This window comes from Gossypium raimondii, chromosome 12 (assembly GCF_025698545.1).
Source record: "Gossypium raimondii isolate GPD5lz chromosome 12, ASM2569854v1, whole genome shotgun sequence".
NCBI classification, from domain to species: domain Eukaryota; kingdom Viridiplantae; phylum Streptophyta; class Magnoliopsida; order Malvales; family Malvaceae; genus Gossypium; species Gossypium raimondii.
Genome location: NC_068576.1, coordinates 5,441,897 through 5,459,872, shown reverse-complemented (window position 1 = coordinate 5,459,872; position 17,976 = coordinate 5,441,897). Strand labels below are relative to the sequence as shown.

Below are 17,976 nucleotides of genomic sequence, written 5' to 3'. Positions count from 1 at the left end.
ACTAGTCACGGAACCTCGTACTTCTAAGATGGCTACTGAAAGTCGTTGATTTTAGAGCAGCTGGTGAATTGAGTTGGGGGTTTGCCGTCTTGGCAACATTATATCGGGAGATGTGCGGGGCGACGCGACTGAGTAAAGCGAAAATCGGAGGTTGCCTGTCACTACTACAGTCATGGGCACGGTTTCACTTTCTATTTCTACGTCCTCGAGTGGACCACCCATATATATTCCCACTCATAACGAGGTAAATTTTATATTAGATTTTTTACAATTATTATGTAGATTTTTAAAAATAATAGTATGCTAAAAAATTATTTAATTAGGTGGAGCCATCTGGAAAATTATGCTCGATTACCTACCTCTCTTGAAGATATACGGCTTCTATTAGACCAACAGTCGGAAGCAAATGTAAGTATTAAATAAAATTGATATTTCCATCATGAGCTAGTCGATTGGTATTTAGTATTTAGTATTATGTATATAACTAATATTTCTATCATGTTCATATAGTTTCAATGGAGACCATACGAGGATCCGGCAATTCGGGCAGTAATTCCGGATGAGTTCTTCCAAAATGAAAATACTTGGCACGCGAAAGTCGCATTAATCAGCTATGCGACCTTGGAGATGCACCAGTCAGACAGAGTGTTACGGTAATTTGGATCTAGACAACCGATTCCGGTGGCACCTAAGGTGTTTGATGATCACCAAAAAATCGACCTACGACAATTGCATACGGATTGGCCGAGATTCTGGTCCCACTACATCCAAATGTAGGAAAATCGATATGATTATATACCTACTCGGGAATCGATCATAATTCCGGAGTTAGCGTGCATGCCGGAATACATGCCATGGTTTAGGATCCATGGTAAGCCGTATTTACTGTAGGTAGAGGAGAGGCAGCGGTAATTACGTGTCCAAAGGGAACGACGTGGGCCATTAAATCCAAGATGAAGGGACGATGATGCAGACCCATCAACGAGGCCCAGACATTCACCCGGCCCATCATCAGCGGCCATTCAATCACCAGGCCCAGCGAGAGCACCGACACAGTCACCCGACCCAGCAGTTCAACCAACGATACCCATGACACAGCCTTTTCAGATGATGTCAGATGCTTATCCTAGCCCTTTTACGTTCATCAAGGACCGGTGGGAAAAAGTGTCTCCAGACGTTTTACATGTTTTCTTATTTGTACACTTCGTCCACATAGCTCATCGAATCCAGACGAAGATTCTAACAAGCTGCAATAACATGAGTGCATGGATAATGAAGTGCATCAAACATCCCACAGTCGCAAGTCTTATTTCGCAAGTGTACACGATATTGCCCACCAACAACACCTACGTACGGTCTGTCAAACTCTGTCACGCAAAACCATAAGTTGTCTCGATCGTGACATACTGTGTGCATGGTGTTCACCCGCGCTTTGGCCTTGTTAATTTCTTGCACTACCTTACTGCACCATACATGGCCTCCCTGTATCTGGCCTGCATAACTCGCTGCTCGCTTTGGAAATAGAGCCGCCAAACGAAAATATGTCCCTCGCACAACCGATTTTATCAGTAGATGGCGCGTTCCTTTTAGAACAAAATTTGTGCATTCAGCCTGGTTTGAGGTCATATGACCATATCATAGGCCGCCTTCGTATGCTTGTGCCCACTGTTCGAGACATATGTTACAAAGGTAGTCCGTGCATTCTTCGTTAATTGAACGTAAAATTGCCAACATCTTGAGAAAACGATCTTTATTTATTTCATACCCTGTCAATATAAGTTCATATCGAATATTACATACCATTTCTTCATTTACAACTAATTCAAATTGACAAACAAAATAACATAGATAGAGACTAAATACCCATGTTGGTCACTTGTCGACGTTCGCTCATAGATGGATATTGCCTGTAGTAGTTGGAAGCAACGTGCCTTAGGCAATATCGATGGTGTGTGCGCTGCCATAAGCTTCCCTGTCGATTAAGTACAGCTAGTATATCGGTGCCCCAATCTGAAATAACACAGATATCAGGTTGGGGGCACACATGCGTCCTTAACCTAGATAGAAAGAAATCCTAGTCATCAGATGACTCCCCCGGTGTTATTGCAAACGTAATTGGAAGAATTCTCCCACCGCCATCCTGTGCCACTGCAAGCACTAGCCGATGAGTATACCTACCAAACATAAAGGTACTATCAATTTGTACCAATGGCTTGCAGTATGAAAATGCGTCTCGGCATTGCTTAAAGGTCCAAAATAGGCATTTGAACACTTGGCATCCACGTAGCAATCGGCCATTGTAGTACGCATGTTCCGTTTCAATGTTTGTGATGGCACCTGGGACGTTTCTCTCTAGCACTTGACACCACCGCCATATTCCATTATATGAGGTGTCTCACCCACTATGCATCTTCTCCAACGCCTTCTGCTTAGCTATCCAAGCCTTGCGATAAGAGGGTGTGTACCCTATTTGGCTACAAATATTGGCAATTAACATCGACACTGAAGTCCTGGGTTCTGCTTTCACCGTGGGCAGTATCAAGCTAGCTAACATAGCTTAATCCATCTTGGGATGATATTGTGAAACACCTATAAACGGAGTACATTAAATAATGCAACATTACATAATAACATTATTATTCAGAAACCGTCAATACTGTACATGCAGCACTTGTATGTGGACCTTTGTACTTTTTTATCTCCAACAACTCTGTCCTTTTCCTCAACGAGGCATAGATTTTCCATGAACATGTGTCGTCTTGCACGACACACTTCGCCTCAAACTTATCATATTTGGATTTAACGATGTGGTAGTTAACGCCGTTTTTGATGCTATATTGTTTCAAAGCACCAATAAAACTATCCTTGTTGGAAAACTGATTACCAACTTCAAATTCACCCGAATCTAGCCCCGAACTTGTACGATCATGCAACCGGTGTGGTAGATCTGGAAACTCCAATGCATCATCTGCAGACAGATCGACATTATGCATATGGGCTAGAGGTGAGTATACTCTGAATCGTGAATTTTCTTCTTCATCTGAACTCCTTTTAGCATCTTCAGGTTCTGTTGGAATAGGCTCCAGTTTAGAAAATAAGCTAACTTCTGCACCATCAGGCCCGCGCTCTCGAGGTGGATCCACATCGGAGTCATCTTCTAACCCACCATCATCTGTAACGTACGAGGTCCCCTCACTGGTGGACGTCGTAGGGAGTACATCATCCCTTCTTCGGGGCATTTCATAACGTCCCAAATTGGATGTAGATTGTCAACTACTAGAACTTGATGCCGTTCCCTAATACGTATTTCCAGCATCAAATATCGAGCCACCGACGTACATGTCTTATCCACCGACAGAGTATCTTGCAGGGGATGTGCATTCCACACCGCTAACAAACATGGACTGTTCTGTGTTTCGTAACCCGCTATTCGAGTGTCGACCATGGGTCGTGTATACATCTCGAACACCGGTCGTAAGTACATCATTTGGTGATGTAAATTATACATATAACTCAATATAAGGTGCTCCACTAGCAAGATGAGTCTGCACCATTGCCTCCAAGCTACGAGCACATTTTATGTCGAACGAGTCATATGTCACCGGATCAACAGAAAAAAATCAATACGTAATAGACAGAACTTTCATTGGCATCGTTTCAAAAATTTTACGCCTAATTCTTTTACGAAGTTTTGTCAAATCTATGTTCTAGTTAAAAATCAGTCACACCGTATTCTCCGAGAAAAAATAACACCGTTCTCGGTGTGGCAAACCTCACCATCATAATAAATAACAACACTAATACGTTCACTCATATTTAATTTCTAACCTTCTTAGCCTCTCTAAATTGTTTTTGCTATGTAACTTCTGTAATCTGAGAACATTTTTTGCCTCATTTATAGCCTCAGCCCAAACATGCTACTGTAGCAAAAGCGCGTCCACGAGGGCGCGATTTCAGAAATTCTTCTGATAAAGCATCCTGCTTGAAGCGTTTTTTATACTATTTGCTCAGAAACGTCAACTCGAAATTATTTTTTCAGGACCTATTGTAGCAAAAGCGGGTCCATGTGGGCGCGATTTCAGAAATTCTTCTGATAAAGCATCCTGCTTGAAGCGTCTTTTTATACTATTTACTCAGAAACGTCAACTCAAAATTATTTTTTCAGGACCTACTGTAGCAAAAGCGCGTCCACGTGGGCGTGATTTCAGAAATTCTTTTGATAAAGCATCATGCCTGAAGCGTGTTTTTGTACTATTTTCTCAGAAACGTCAACTCGAAATTATTTTTTCAAGACCTACTGTAGCAAAAGCGCGTCTACGTGGGTGCGATTTCAGAAATTCTTCTGATAAAACATCCTACTTTGATTTGATCTTTAAAACCCATAAACACGAAACCTAATATAATTTTGAAAAAATTATAATTAATTTAATTAAGAAACCTAAAACCCTAATCCCTTATTTGTTTAATTTTTTCTCTAAAACCCTCAAAATCCTAAAAACCTTAAACCCTAACCCTAAAAACCCAAAACCTAACGTGGGAGAAACGGCAAAAACGCGTCCCCAGGGTCGCGCTACATGTCAACAAAACGCGTCCCTGAGGGCGCGCTTTGCGTACATGGCAACAAAGTGCGTCCTCATAAGTGCGCTTTGTGTCTATTTAAGCAAAGCGCGCCCTCAAGGACGTGTTTTGCTGACACGTCCCCTGACATCGTGCTGACATGGACGCATTTTCAGAGAAAAGGGCCCATTCCGGTAAATAATAAAATACCGGGCCAATTTTGGTAATTAAAAAAAAAAACTTTTTTTGGTATTTTGCCCGAAAAAGAAGAAAAAAACTTTTCCATTTTGTGGACTTATTCTATCTCTTTTAGAAAATACTATACTGTTATTCGAACTCGAACCGAGATGCTCTAGCATTGTTTCTTAAAGAGCAGCGTGTTTATCAATTTCACCATAGCGGCTTGCTCAAAATCTTTATTTTTTCTCTCTTTCACTATATTTAAGATTTGCTTGCTTTTTTTTAACCATAAAAAAATATTTTTTTCTAAAAAGGGTCACCGGTGCCACCTAACACACTGACGGCATAATTTTTTTTAAAAACTTGACAACGATACCTCCTGATACGACGGTAGGACCAAATTAAAAAAACTAGTGTCGCCTAACACAGTGGTGACACCAAAATAAATAATAATAATTTCTTCCACCGTGAATACCTGTGAGAAATACGAAAATTTTGAAAAATATATATAGGTGCCGTCGGATATAGTGGCGGCACCCAAAAAAATTAAAAAACCAATGATTGGCTAATGATGAAGGGGCGGTGCTGTCGGTGTATCTGGCAGCATCGGCAGGCATTGTAGAATTCATGTAATTCTTGTACATGATTTTACTTCTAGATCATTTTTGTAATTATTTAATTTATGTAAAAATAGAACGTCGGTAATGACAAAATATCGCAAAGAAAAAGAGAAATAAAAATAAAGAGAACATAGATTTTTACATGGAAACCATTTCGAGAAAAAAACCACGGGTAGAGGAGAAGAAAATTCACTATGTCAAATTCGAAAGATTAGAAGAAGAGTTTCGACTACATCTATTTATAGGTTGAAAAAACATAATTCTAATCAAAGTCAAATATATTATGTTAACAAATGCTAAATATATTATACTCATAAATACTAAATCTTCTAGAAAGAAGATATATTTTGTTTAACTTGACTTGCAAGCAATCTCTAAGAATTTGGGTCACACAACTCTAACAATCTCCGCCTTGACACGAAATCTTAACGAACAAGTTTTTCACCTCTTCTATAAAACCCTTAAGGGTTTAACTTCAACAATGAGCACCAACCAAGTCTAAGCAATGCTCAAACTTGGTTATAGGAAGTAACTTAGTCATCATATCTACAGGATTTTCATGAGTACTAATTTTGCTCACAACAATCACCACGAGCAATAATATCACGAACAAAATGATACCGAACATCAATGTGTTCTGTTCTCTCATGAAAGATTTGATCTTTTGTAAGGAAGATGGCACTCTGACTGTCACAAAATACTGTACCGATTTCAAGGTCTTCATTGAGTTCACTAAATAGTCCCTTCAACCAAATAGCTTTTTTACAAGCCTCAGTAATCGCCATGTACTCAGCTTCAGTGGCAGACAAAGCGACTGTAGTTTGCAAAGTGGCTTTCCAACTAATTGCACAACCTCCGATTTTAAAGACATAACCTGTGAGAGATCTTCTTCTATCAAGGTCTCTAGAAAAATCAGTATCAACATACCCAATGACTCCATCTCTAGTTCTTCCAAACTGTAAGCAAACATCAGTAATACCTTGTAAGTATCTTAAAATCCACTGAACTACTTTCCAATGTTCTTTATCGAGATTCGCCATATATATGCTAACTGCACTTATTGCATATGATAAATCTGGATGTGAACAAACCATAGCATACATGAGAGATCCCATAGCACTAGAGTATGGAACATGTGACATGTACTCAATCTCATCATCTGATTGTGGAGACAAAGCCGATGAAAGTCTGAAATGGGCTGCTAAAGGAGTACTAACAGGCTTAACAGTCTACATATTGAACCTCCAAAGAACTTTCTCAATGTACCCCTTCTGACTTAGGTACAATTTACTTGGTTTTCTATATCTGAGAATCTCTATACCAAGTATCTTCTTTGCTGGTCCCAAATCTTTCATTTCAAATTCTTCATTTAGTTGGGCTTTGACCTTTCTTATTTCTCCTTTATCTTTTGCTACTATCAACATGTCATCAACATAAAGGATTAGATACACAAAATAACCATCACTGTTTTTCTTAAAGTAAACACAACTGTCAAATTCTTTAAACCTCTTGTACCACTGTCTTGGTGACTATTTCAAACCGTAAAGGGACTTTTTCAACAAGCAAACATAGTCCTCTTTTTCTAAGACTGTAAAACCCTCTGGTTGTTGTACGTAAATATCCTCCTCAAGTTCTCTATGCAAAAATACAGTTTTTACATCTAACTGCTCAAGCTCCAAATCATGCATGGCCACAATACTAAGCAAAGCCCGAATCGAACTATGCTTCACAACTGGGGAGAACACATCTGTGAAGTCTACTCCTGGAATTTGACTATAACCCTTTGCAACAAACCTTGTTTTATATATGAGTTCTTCAACTCCTGTAGTTCCTTCTTTCTTTTTAAACACCCATTTATAACGAATAGTCTTTTTACCTTTAGGAAGTTTCACAAGATCCCATGTTCTATTTTTGTGGAGTGATTTCATCTCCTATTGCATAGCAAACATCCACTTTTCTGAGTCTTCACAGCTAACCGCCTCAGAATAATTAGATGGCTCTTGGTTTGTATCTGTGTCTTCAGCCATATTTAAAGCATAACCAACTAGATCAGCCTTGGCATAGTTCTTTGGAGGTTTAATTTCTTTTCTAATTATGTTTTTAGCGAAAGAGTATTGTGGTAAAGAAGCAACTCTATTATGAATTTTTGTACTGGCTTGAGGAGTTGACTCTGTTGTAGATTCTGGATTAATCTGATGCTCCGCCTGTTTTTGTTTTCTTTATTGGAAGAGTGTTTAAGAGATATGTTAGGTAGCATAGCAGTTTCATCAAAAACAACATCTCTGCTAATCACAACTTTTCTATTTTCAGGACACCATAACTTATACCCTTTTACACTAGCTTTATAGCCAAGGAAAACATATTTAATGGATCTTAGTTCCAATTTTTCATTATCAACATGAGCATATGCAGGACGCCCAAAGATCTTTAAATCAGAATAGTTAGCAGGATTACTAGACCATACCTCTTGTGGAGTCTTTTTCTCAATGGCAATGGATGGAGATTGGTTGATCAACAAACATGCAATAGAGGCTGCTTCGGCCCAAAACGACTTTGGTAAGTTGGCATTTGACAACATACATCGAACATTTTTCATGGTCGTTCTGTTCATTCGTTCTGCAATGCCGTTTTACTGTGGAGTATGATGAATTGTCAAGTGTCTCACGATCTCTTCTGCCTTAACAGTTTATTAAACTCATTAGAACAGAACTCTAAGCCATTATCTGTGCGGTGGTATTTTATTTATTTTCCCGTCTGTTTTTCAATCATAGTTTTTCAATACTTAAATGCGGAAAACACATCATTTTTCTGCTTCAGGAAGAATGCCCAAACTTTTCTAGAAAAATCATCGATAAAAGTTAGCATATAATTAGCCCCACCTCTCGAAGGCACTCTGGATGGCCCCCACAGATCAGAATGAATATACTCCAACATTCCTTCCGTGTTATGGATTCCTCTAGTGAATCGAACTCTCTTTTGCTTCCCCAAAACGCAGTGCTCACAGACCTTTAGTATGCAAATTCCTTACCCATCAAGAAGTCCTCTTTTGCTCAATTTTGTCATGCCATTCTCACTTATATGCCTTAGGCGTATATGCCAAAGTTTAGTAATATCATCATCTGACAAGGAAGAGGAAGCGACAGCTGCATCACTAGTAACAGTAGAACACTGCAAAATATATAACTTGTCATTCTTTCTTTGCCCTTTCATCATAACGAGGGAACCTTTGGAAATCTTCAAAACCCTACTTTCAGTTGTATATCTGTAACCTTTTGAATCAAGAGTAGTCAACGAAATTAAATTTCTCTTCAATTCTGGAACATGACGTACGTCACTAAGTGTTCTGACAACTCCGTCAAACATCTTAACTTTAATCGTTCCAACACCTGTAATTTTACACGAAGTATTATTTCCCATCAAAACAACACATTCAGACACTATTTCGTAAGTTGTAAACCAATCTCGATTAGGACTCATATGGAATGTGCAGCTCGAATCAATGATCCACTCCTCGTTCACTTTAGAATTGTTGATAGAAGCGACTAGAAGTTGACCATCACTATAGTCTTCTACAACATCAGCTTCACCAGAATTTTCTGGTTGTTTTTCTTTTTGATTCGTAGGCTCCCTTTTGATCTTGTTCTGTAACTTATAGCACTCAGATTTAATGTGCACTTTCTTCTTGTAGAAGTTACAAGTTTTACCTTTATTTGAAGACTTCGATCTACCCTTAGATTTATCGCGAGGATTCCGTTCCTGTGCCCTTCCACGATCATCACCAGCATGTCGATCTTGTCTCCCACGAATAATGAGACCCTTTCCCTTAAAATCGAGTTTAACCAAAAGATGTTTCATCTTATCGTACAAGGTCAAAGAATCATAAACCTTATCAATTGTGAGAGACTCGTAGCTATACAAAATCGTGTCTCTAAAGGTTGAATAAGACGGGGGAAACGAACAAAGTAGAATCAAACCTAAATCTTCCTTATCATACTGAACTTCCATGGCCTCCAAGTTTGAGAGAATTTCTTTAAATATTGTTAAGCGTTTGTGCACAGACGTACCTTCCTCCAAACGATGAGTATAAAGACGTTGCTTCATATGCAACTTGCTGGCTAGAGTTTTCAACATACATATTTGTTCCAGCCTCTTCCATAATGCAGCGGCAGTCTTCTCCTTCATCACATCCTGCAAAATTTCGTTAAACAAATGCAGATGTAATTGTGTTAACGCCTTTCGATCCTTACACTTCTTCTCTTCATCTGTTAATGTCGAAGGCATCTTATCTATCCCTAGTAGGGCATCCTCCAGATCCATCTGCGCAAGAACTACTTGCATCTTAATCTGTCACAACGTAAATCTGGTGTTGCAATCCAACAGCGGAATTTCATACTTTAAAGACGTCATTACCATGATTGAGATAAATAGTCTAGAAGCTCGGATACCAATTTGTAAAAATAGAATATCGGTAATGACAATATTTCGCAAAGAAAAAGAGAAATAAAAATAAAGAACACACATATTTTTACGTGTAAACCCTTTCAGGGAAAAACCACGGGCAGAGGAGAAGAAAATTCACTATGTCGAATTTGAATGATTACAAGAAGAGTTTCGACTACATCTATGTATAGGCTGAAAAAACCTAAGTCTAATTAAAGTCAAATATATTATGTTAATAAATGTTAAATATATTATACTCATAAATACTAAATCTTCTAGAAAGAAGATATATTTTGTTTAACTTGACTTGCAAGCAATCTCTTATAATTTGAGTCACACAACTTTAACAATTTATTTGAGTTAATTTTGAAAAAAAATCTTTTTTTTCGTGAAAATATATTTCAAAAACGAAAAATTTTTAAAATCTAGAAGAGAGAAGAAAGACGATAAGGAAGAAGAAAAGATGGGGAAGAAGAAAACAGGAAAAAAAGTGAGGAGAAATAGAAAGGGGCATGGGAAATAAGGAAATCAGGGAACCGTGAATTGAAAAAAACGTAAAGGTTAAAAATATTAGGGGACCATTAAAAGTAAACAAATATTATAATATTATATATATAATATTTGTCTACTTAATTTACTTAGGGGTGAGCATTCGATCGAATCGAATCGAAAATTTTTGAGTTAATCGAGTTTTCGAATCTCATTTTATCATCCTAACTTTATTTGAAGTTTTCTCGAATCGAGTCGAGTGAGATGGAATTCGAATCGAATCGAATCGAATATATTTGTTCGAGTTAAATTTTAAAAAATAATTTTAGGTCCTTGTAACCATTGTCACCCATCATAATAAAATTTGTCCACCTTAATCAAATTTTTTATTAACTTTCATCACCTCATAATTTATTTATTAATTTTTTATATACTGGTTAGCTTATTTGTTTGCTTAGTTGTTTCAATTATCTTCGGATTCTTGTCACTATGTATTTTGGAATTAAAATATATTAAATATAAAAATATGATTTTTAATAAAATTTATTTTAAAATAAAATTTGAAATTGATACCAATATAAAATTTTAACACGAATATTTTATGGCATAATTAAGAATTCAATTTTAATATAAATATTCAATATGACTAAACAATTCAATAATATAAATAATATAAAATGTAAAATTTAATTTAATAATATAAATAGTATATATAAATAAAATTATTACTATTTATGTTTAGTGATTTTTTGGATAATTTTGATTTTTATTTGAGAGTAAAGGGTGAGAAGTAAAAGTTTAGGGGAAAATAAAAGTTTTGGGGAATAAAAGTTTGAGGGAAAGTAAATAGGGGAGTAAAATTTTGGAGGAAAATATTAAAAAAATTTGGAGGGGAGGGTTTGGGGTAGATGGGAGGTGGGATGGGAAGAGAATAAAAATTTTAGGGAAAAGTGGGAGGAGTAAAATTTTGGGGAAAATAAAAAGTTTTAAGGGTTTTGAGAGTAAAATTTTGAAAAAAATGAATGGAAGAGTAAAATTTTGGTAGGAAATGTATTTTGAGTAGATTGGGGTTGGGAGGAGGGAGTAAAAGTTTTGGGGAAAAGTGGGAAGGAGTAAAAGTTTTGAGGAAAAGTAAAAAGTTTGAGAGTTTAGGTAAAACTGTAAAATATTATAGTTTGATATTCGAATTATTCAATTATTCGAGTTATTCAATTGAAAACTCAACTCGATTCGAACTCGAATTTGAAAAAAATTGAGTTGATTCAATAACTCGATTAACTCGAATAACTCGATTCGTTTAACTCGAAATTCGAATTTTTTTTCGATTTTTTCGAGTCGAATCGAATTTTGCTCACCCCTAAATTTACTTATTTGATTAAAATTTTACTTTTAATTAAAAATATAGTTTTAATTATAAATTATTGAAAATATTAATATTTCTATTTAAAATGAAACATTATAATGTTAAAATATTTTATAAAAATATTTTTTATTATTGTGTCCTGTTGTACTTGTATCCTAATTTTTAAAAATTAGGTGTCGTAATATTCATATCGTGTCATACTTGAATTATGTGTTTGGTGCGAATATTCTTTTGTAATTTTAATTAATATTAATTAATCGAAAGAAATGATGCTACTAAGCCTCCTTAGGGGTAAGACAAAATGTTGTTTTCAGTAATTAAGTGTAGAAACAAAAATCGTATTTTATCTCCTTAAATCCCCTTAGTGAACCTGATTTGAGTGACGGCTCATTTACACTTTGGGTTGTTTTATAGAATTAACCACTACACTTATTAATTAATTTGCAATCGACTCCGCATTAGTCACAAGCTTATGGCATTTCATGCACTAAGGTAGCCAGCTAACTATTTGGTACTACCACGAATGTAGTCTATGGTTTAGTTCACTGAATATTAACCAAATTCAAGTTCCTTTTTTTTCTGGTGCTCCTATCACCTGTTACTTTTCCTATCCTTCATCTTGTCGATGATTAATCGGTGAAGCCTTGGGGGCTACTACATTCGTTTGGCTGTTAATACAAATGTTATCATCCGTAGAGTCGACAATGATGTCAACAGGTTCTTCCTGCAGGGAGCTTATCGTTGATGGTGGCACTTCATTTCTTGATGCTGATAATTGATCCTTCATCTCCTTGCCTTTACCCCAAAGCACAATATACAGCCCCAGCACTATGAATACTGCTCCAAGTATGCTGAAATTTAAGGAGGGGGAAAAAGTTAAATAAGTAGCTCTTCATTTTTGCATATTAGAAATTAACATCCCTAACCTTCCCAGGTAAAGCTTTGCATCTAAAAGCAACGACTCAGCCAAAGCGACTAAAACAAGCATTAGAGGGTTAAAAATGGAACCGTAGAGAGGGCCTTTGAGGCGCACACACCAAATTACAATGGTACAAGTCAATCCCGACACAGCAATTCCCTGCAACACAAACAAAAAGTTGCAGATTCCTCGTATAATACAAGTATAAAAAGGAAAGGATTAATGGACACGCACCGCGTAAGCAACAGTGAGAAGCCTAATATTGAAACCTAGTTTCCACTGGCTCCAATCTCTTTCCAAGCAAAGCGCATAACCAACTGATTGCATGGCTCCCATTATGCACATCAAAGCCGTGCTTGAGTAAGGACATGGGTAATTTTTACTCATCTTAGCCTACATCATCCCACTACTTTACCTAAATACTTGTTAACAGAACATTTGAGTTAATAATAAAATGTAGGTATATTACCTGAATGAGCAACCAGAAGGTGTAAGAGATGCAGCAGGCAAAAGCTAGCAAAAGACCCAAAAGAGATTTGGATGAGGCAGCAGGGTGTGATGCAGGTGGACCATGATTTAGAAGCTCCAAATGTGTAGGCCAAACGTTAACTTCAACTCCTTTGTAGAATGTGAGAAGCATTGCACCTCCTATTCCTGTTAATGTTCCAAATACTTTTGCCTTCCCTGCCATTGTTCCAAATGCTAGCTTTTCCAGTCTGTCATTCAAATATATAATATATAAATTTAAAACCTGGTATGGGCTAAAATAAGGGTGGAGTACTGAAAGATGCATTATATATACCCTAAAAGGACGGCAAAAATGAGGGTAGTGACTGGCATGAGATTAGTGATGGCAGAAACAAATGTTGCAGAAGTTAGAGCTAGGCTTGCAATGTATAGATTCTGAGATAGTGATCCCCTGCAATACATGCTTAATTTTCTTCACACACTAGTATATACATATATAAAAAGGAGAACATGATTAGTTAGAAACTTTACCCAAATAATCCACAAAGAAATGCCTGGAAGAGTATGGTCCAACTGAGTTTCGGCCTATTTCTGCGCCAAATCAGAATAATATTATTCAACCATAACATTTATTTAAGCACGGATAATGTACACAGTCATATAAATTAAAGAGTTTTAAATTTAATTATTAGATTTTTTAACAAATGGAATCTTATGATTTATTGAAGTTATACTGATAAATTCAAGCTCGACTAAGCTCATACATATTTAAGTTTGACCTTAGATCGATAATTAAGTTTAAGGTTAACAATATATATATATATATATAAAGGCAACTACATAATTTAATAACATAAAAATATTTAAAATATATATTAAAATGAAAAACTCAATCAAGCTGAGTATTATTAAACTTGAATTCGGTTTGATTGGTTGCTCAAGCTTAGTTTGATAATTATGTAATCGAATTTAAATTTTCTTTTTCGAGTCACACTCGAATAGTTTGCAAACACCACTATCTCATTTACATCCTATATGTATGTATTAATTTATTTAAAATAAGTTGTTTTTCCTAAAATCAATAAATTACCAATTTGTACTAAATTTTCTAAAAAGTCGATCTAAACCTCGAACAGTAGAGGTACTGTACTTAAGGTGTCTATGCTTGATTTTAGTTTCAAAGTTTTGTCTCCCTATTACAAAGAGATCCTAAAGAGGCTTATAGAGTTTACCGAGAGCACCTTGAATCCACCAATGAAATATTTGTACCATTTTAGCTTTGGTGGGGTTCGAACCCAAACCCTAAAGGGTCATACTTGGCTAGGCAAATCCTAGGCACTTTTGATAAACTTCATAAACCCATTTGAACTCTCTTTAGAGTCAAGACACAACTCCTAGTACAATACCTCTATTGTTTGAGGTCCAGGTCAGCCGCTTAGAGGACGACACTTGAAAGACTTCCCAATAAGAGAATCGATTCCTCCTCAACATATACCTATTGATCTCTCTCTCTATATATATATAATATAAAATGGCTGACTAAGTTGGCGTCACAAGTCAATTAAAAATCAACTTAGTAATAAAATTACTAAAATACCCTTATTTTAAAGGGAAATTAATATTATTAGAAGAGTATTTTTATCTTTTTATACTTTTATATAATTTTCAAATAAAATAAATGAAAAACATTATTTAAGAATCAAGCACAATATCAATATATTCATATAAAAACCTAGTATATTGAAATATTTTTATAAATATATTTTTAAAATATAAGATATTTTCATTCACCCACATTGTGAGTGATAAAATCTAGTATATAATATTATGAGTTAATTCGCCACGTTAGGAAATTAATTAAAAACTCTTTTAATAAAGCATTAAATATGAATATAATGATCTTTTGCATCTTTTACTATTTTTATACTGAAATGGATAAATAAAACACTAAAAATGCAATGTTTAAGGATTGAACCCAAAGATAAGCGTTTGGCAAAATGTTAAATTTGACCCTCAATTTTATTTTTCTTATCAATTTGACCCTTTTTTAGTTAAATTTAGCAATTAAATTTTCAAAATGAGTTAAATAGCTTTTTAATAGAAATATTGACTAAAATATTATTTTTAATAATGTCAAGCAGCAACCTGCAACCTACGTGACAATATCTACTTACATTTCATACCGATATGTCATTATTTATCTTATGTGTTATGTCAACAAATAATTTAAAATTATAAAAATATCCACAAATAAAAATTCAAAAAAATTAGTGGGTATACGTGGATTATCATGCTAGTTCTTGTGTTTGCAAAATTTAACATTTTAGTTAGTATTTCGGTTAAAAAAATAATTTAACTCTTTTGAAATATTGGTGGTGAAATTCAACTCTTTTAAAAATCAAATTTAACTAAAAAATAAGAATCAAATTGACAAAAAATAAAAAAATTAAGAACTAACTTTATTATTATGCCTAAATATTTTATCATTTTCACTTATAACTCAATTTTTATTATATAAATAGAAATATAAATATAATATTATACAAAATCTAATATAAATAAAAGTTGTATACAAGGAAATTCCATATGGCATCCAAAACTGTAAGTTTTGTTGATTATATATACATATATAGCTCATGCTTTCAACATTTTTTCCAAATCGGTTGAACTCTATTTTTTAAATAAATTCAAAAGTCGCAACACAATACTACCAAAACAAATCTAACTGCCATACCAAATCAAAAGGGTAACACGCACCTCTCCTCTACTCATACTTCTTCAAAATATAACCTGGGTAAATTTGGATGAGCGATTTGGTGTGGTGTGGTGTGGTGCGTTTCACGCTACAGTATTTACTCTCACCGTTACTATTATTTTTATACTAACCGCAGATAAAGGCACCGAGCATCCAAACTCACCTAAGTCTTTGACTTAAATCAACTTCAACAGTTTTTTTCTTGGTAGACAGAAAATTATGGTAACACTAAACGCTACTTTGACTTCATGGTAAAAATGGTTCTAGTTCTTAGTTTAAATGGTCATCCTTGTACTTACAATGATCTCAACTTTCTTTTTGTATCATCCACAAGTTTTCTAAATCTACTGGACTCTTTTAAATAAATAAACTACAAGCCTGCAACCCTTGATCAGTCATGCATGCTTTCTTCATGGTAGAATTTTTCTCTTTTTTATAATGAAATTTTGATCCTTTATGCATGTTTATTCAAAACTGTTTCCTAAAGTTAACATTGTTTGGGGAGAAAGGAAATTACATGAAAAACAATTACTTAGTAGCATGGAGAGAGATCGATCTATAGAAATAAAAATACTTAAGATCCTACTTGAAGTGAGTATTAATGTAAAAAAAAAAAAAAAAGCAAACCTTTCGAAGAGAAGAGCAAGAGGAAGCATAACAGGAACTGCAAATAAGAATCTGTAGGCAGTGATAATCTTCAAACTCATTCCATCATTAGCAGCCAATTTATACAGCACATTCATTCCAGCAAATGTTGCTTGAACCACCACCATAGCCATTGCTGGCTTCAATCCTTGTAAAATACTACACTTGTTCTTCCCCATTTTTCTTTTATCAATATTCCAAAACACAAAAAAAACTCTTATCGTATATTTTCTATACACTTAAAGAGAAAGGAAAAGCTTTTTAGAAGCTTCTGCACTGTCGTTTTCTACTGCAACTGCACATTTCAATTTCATAACCTCAGATATTAAATAATGAAAGAGAGAGAGTGCTGAGGAATTTAGTTTTTCTTTTTTTTCAATTAGATGTAAATTTCTGGTTAGTATAACAATAGCAATTAAACACATGGGGAACTCTCGTAATGTGTTGGGAAGCTAATTATGACGTAGTCGATTACGTTGAAGTTCAATTCCCACACTTACTATTTTTTAAGTATTTAATAAATTCATAAACAATACATTTTCAAATAAATATGCGCGAAATAAATAACAAAATATACAGTTTGAAATTAATTAATCATAATCATTCGTGAAATATGTACGATATTAAAATTAAAAATTCGATTAAATTGTGAGTGAAATAAAATCTAAACTCATAAATACATCATATTAGAAATATTAAATACACTGTAATTATTTATCATGGTATTATCATCAATTGTGAGTCAATGTCAAGTTGACTTGTGACACCAACTCAATTAACAACGTTAGTATAGATATAAAACTGATGGAGGTAATAAAACGTGCATGTTAAAATAAATGAAGCTTCAATTGAGTGGTAAATTTAAGGTTATATCAACATAATTGACGTGGGTTTAAATCTCATCATATGTGGAGTTGGTGCCATGATGACTCGTGACATCAACTCAATTAAAGGCCTAAATAAATCTAAGTATAAATATACAACTGATGGAGATAATAAATAGTGCATATTAAAATAAAAATGTATAAAATATATTAAAATAAAATTTTTGTTTAATAGTAAATTTAAGGTTTTACTAATCTAATTGGGTGGGTTTAAATCCCACTATATACATATTTTTATTTTTATTGGTTATTGTTAAAATAAAAAGACTAAAGTACTTTAAAATAATATAACTTATTTTAATTATGAAATGATATTTTCATAATTTCCTTAATCAAGTTGGTGTATGGTAGAATCGTGAAACCAACTCAATCAGAAACTTAAATAATAATATATACAACTTTATTCTTATATTTCATGTTTAGTGTTCTATTCAAGTAATAACTTTATTTTAAAATTTGTGGAGCCCCAAACCCAGTCGAGACGATCCGACCCGAATCCAGAATGTCACATTAGCCACTTACGTGACTCTTCTTACCGACCACCAAACACACCACAAAACCACTGTTCACACCTCACAATATTCATGCAACATATTTACATGCATAAACATCAATCATATAGTTTAGGGTAAACATATAAACTCTAAATCATGTTT

General features: G+C 34.7%; 1 protein-coding gene across 1 annotated transcript; it reads right to left on the bottom strand.

Moving 5' to 3' along the window:
- Nucleotides 1-12,052: 12,052 nt before the first annotated feature.
- Nucleotides 12,053-16,644, bottom strand: LOC105762992 (WAT1-related protein At1g68170). Its single transcript, XM_012580992.2, has 7 exons — nt 16,419-16,644; nt 13,568-13,627; nt 13,371-13,487; nt 13,038-13,284; nt 12,803-12,961; nt 12,576-12,727; nt 12,053-12,500 (listed from the first exon to the last, which is right to left on the bottom strand). Exons 1-7 carry the CDS (start codon nt 16,613-16,615, stop codon nt 12,257-12,259), a joined length of 1,176 nt encoding a protein of 391 aa, XP_012436446.1. The 5' UTR covers nt 16,616-16,644; the 3' UTR covers nt 12,053-12,256.
- Nucleotides 16,645-17,976: the final 1,332 nt, after the last annotated feature.

Bases quoted from the DNA above. Each gene is read 5' to 3' on its own strand.
- LOC105762992 (XM_012580992.2), bottom strand. From the start codon at position 16,615: ATGGGGAAGAACAAGTGTAGTATTTTACAAGGATTGAAGCCAGCAATG. The intron at 13,628-16,418 runs GTTTGCTTTTTT...GATTTGGCGCAG, and splicing joins CTTGCTCTTCTCTTCGAAAG to AAATAGGCCGAAACTCAGTT. The intron at 13,488-13,567 runs GTAAAGTTTCTA...CATGTATTGCAG, and splicing joins TTTCTTTGTGGATTATTTGG to GGGATCACTATCTCAGAATC.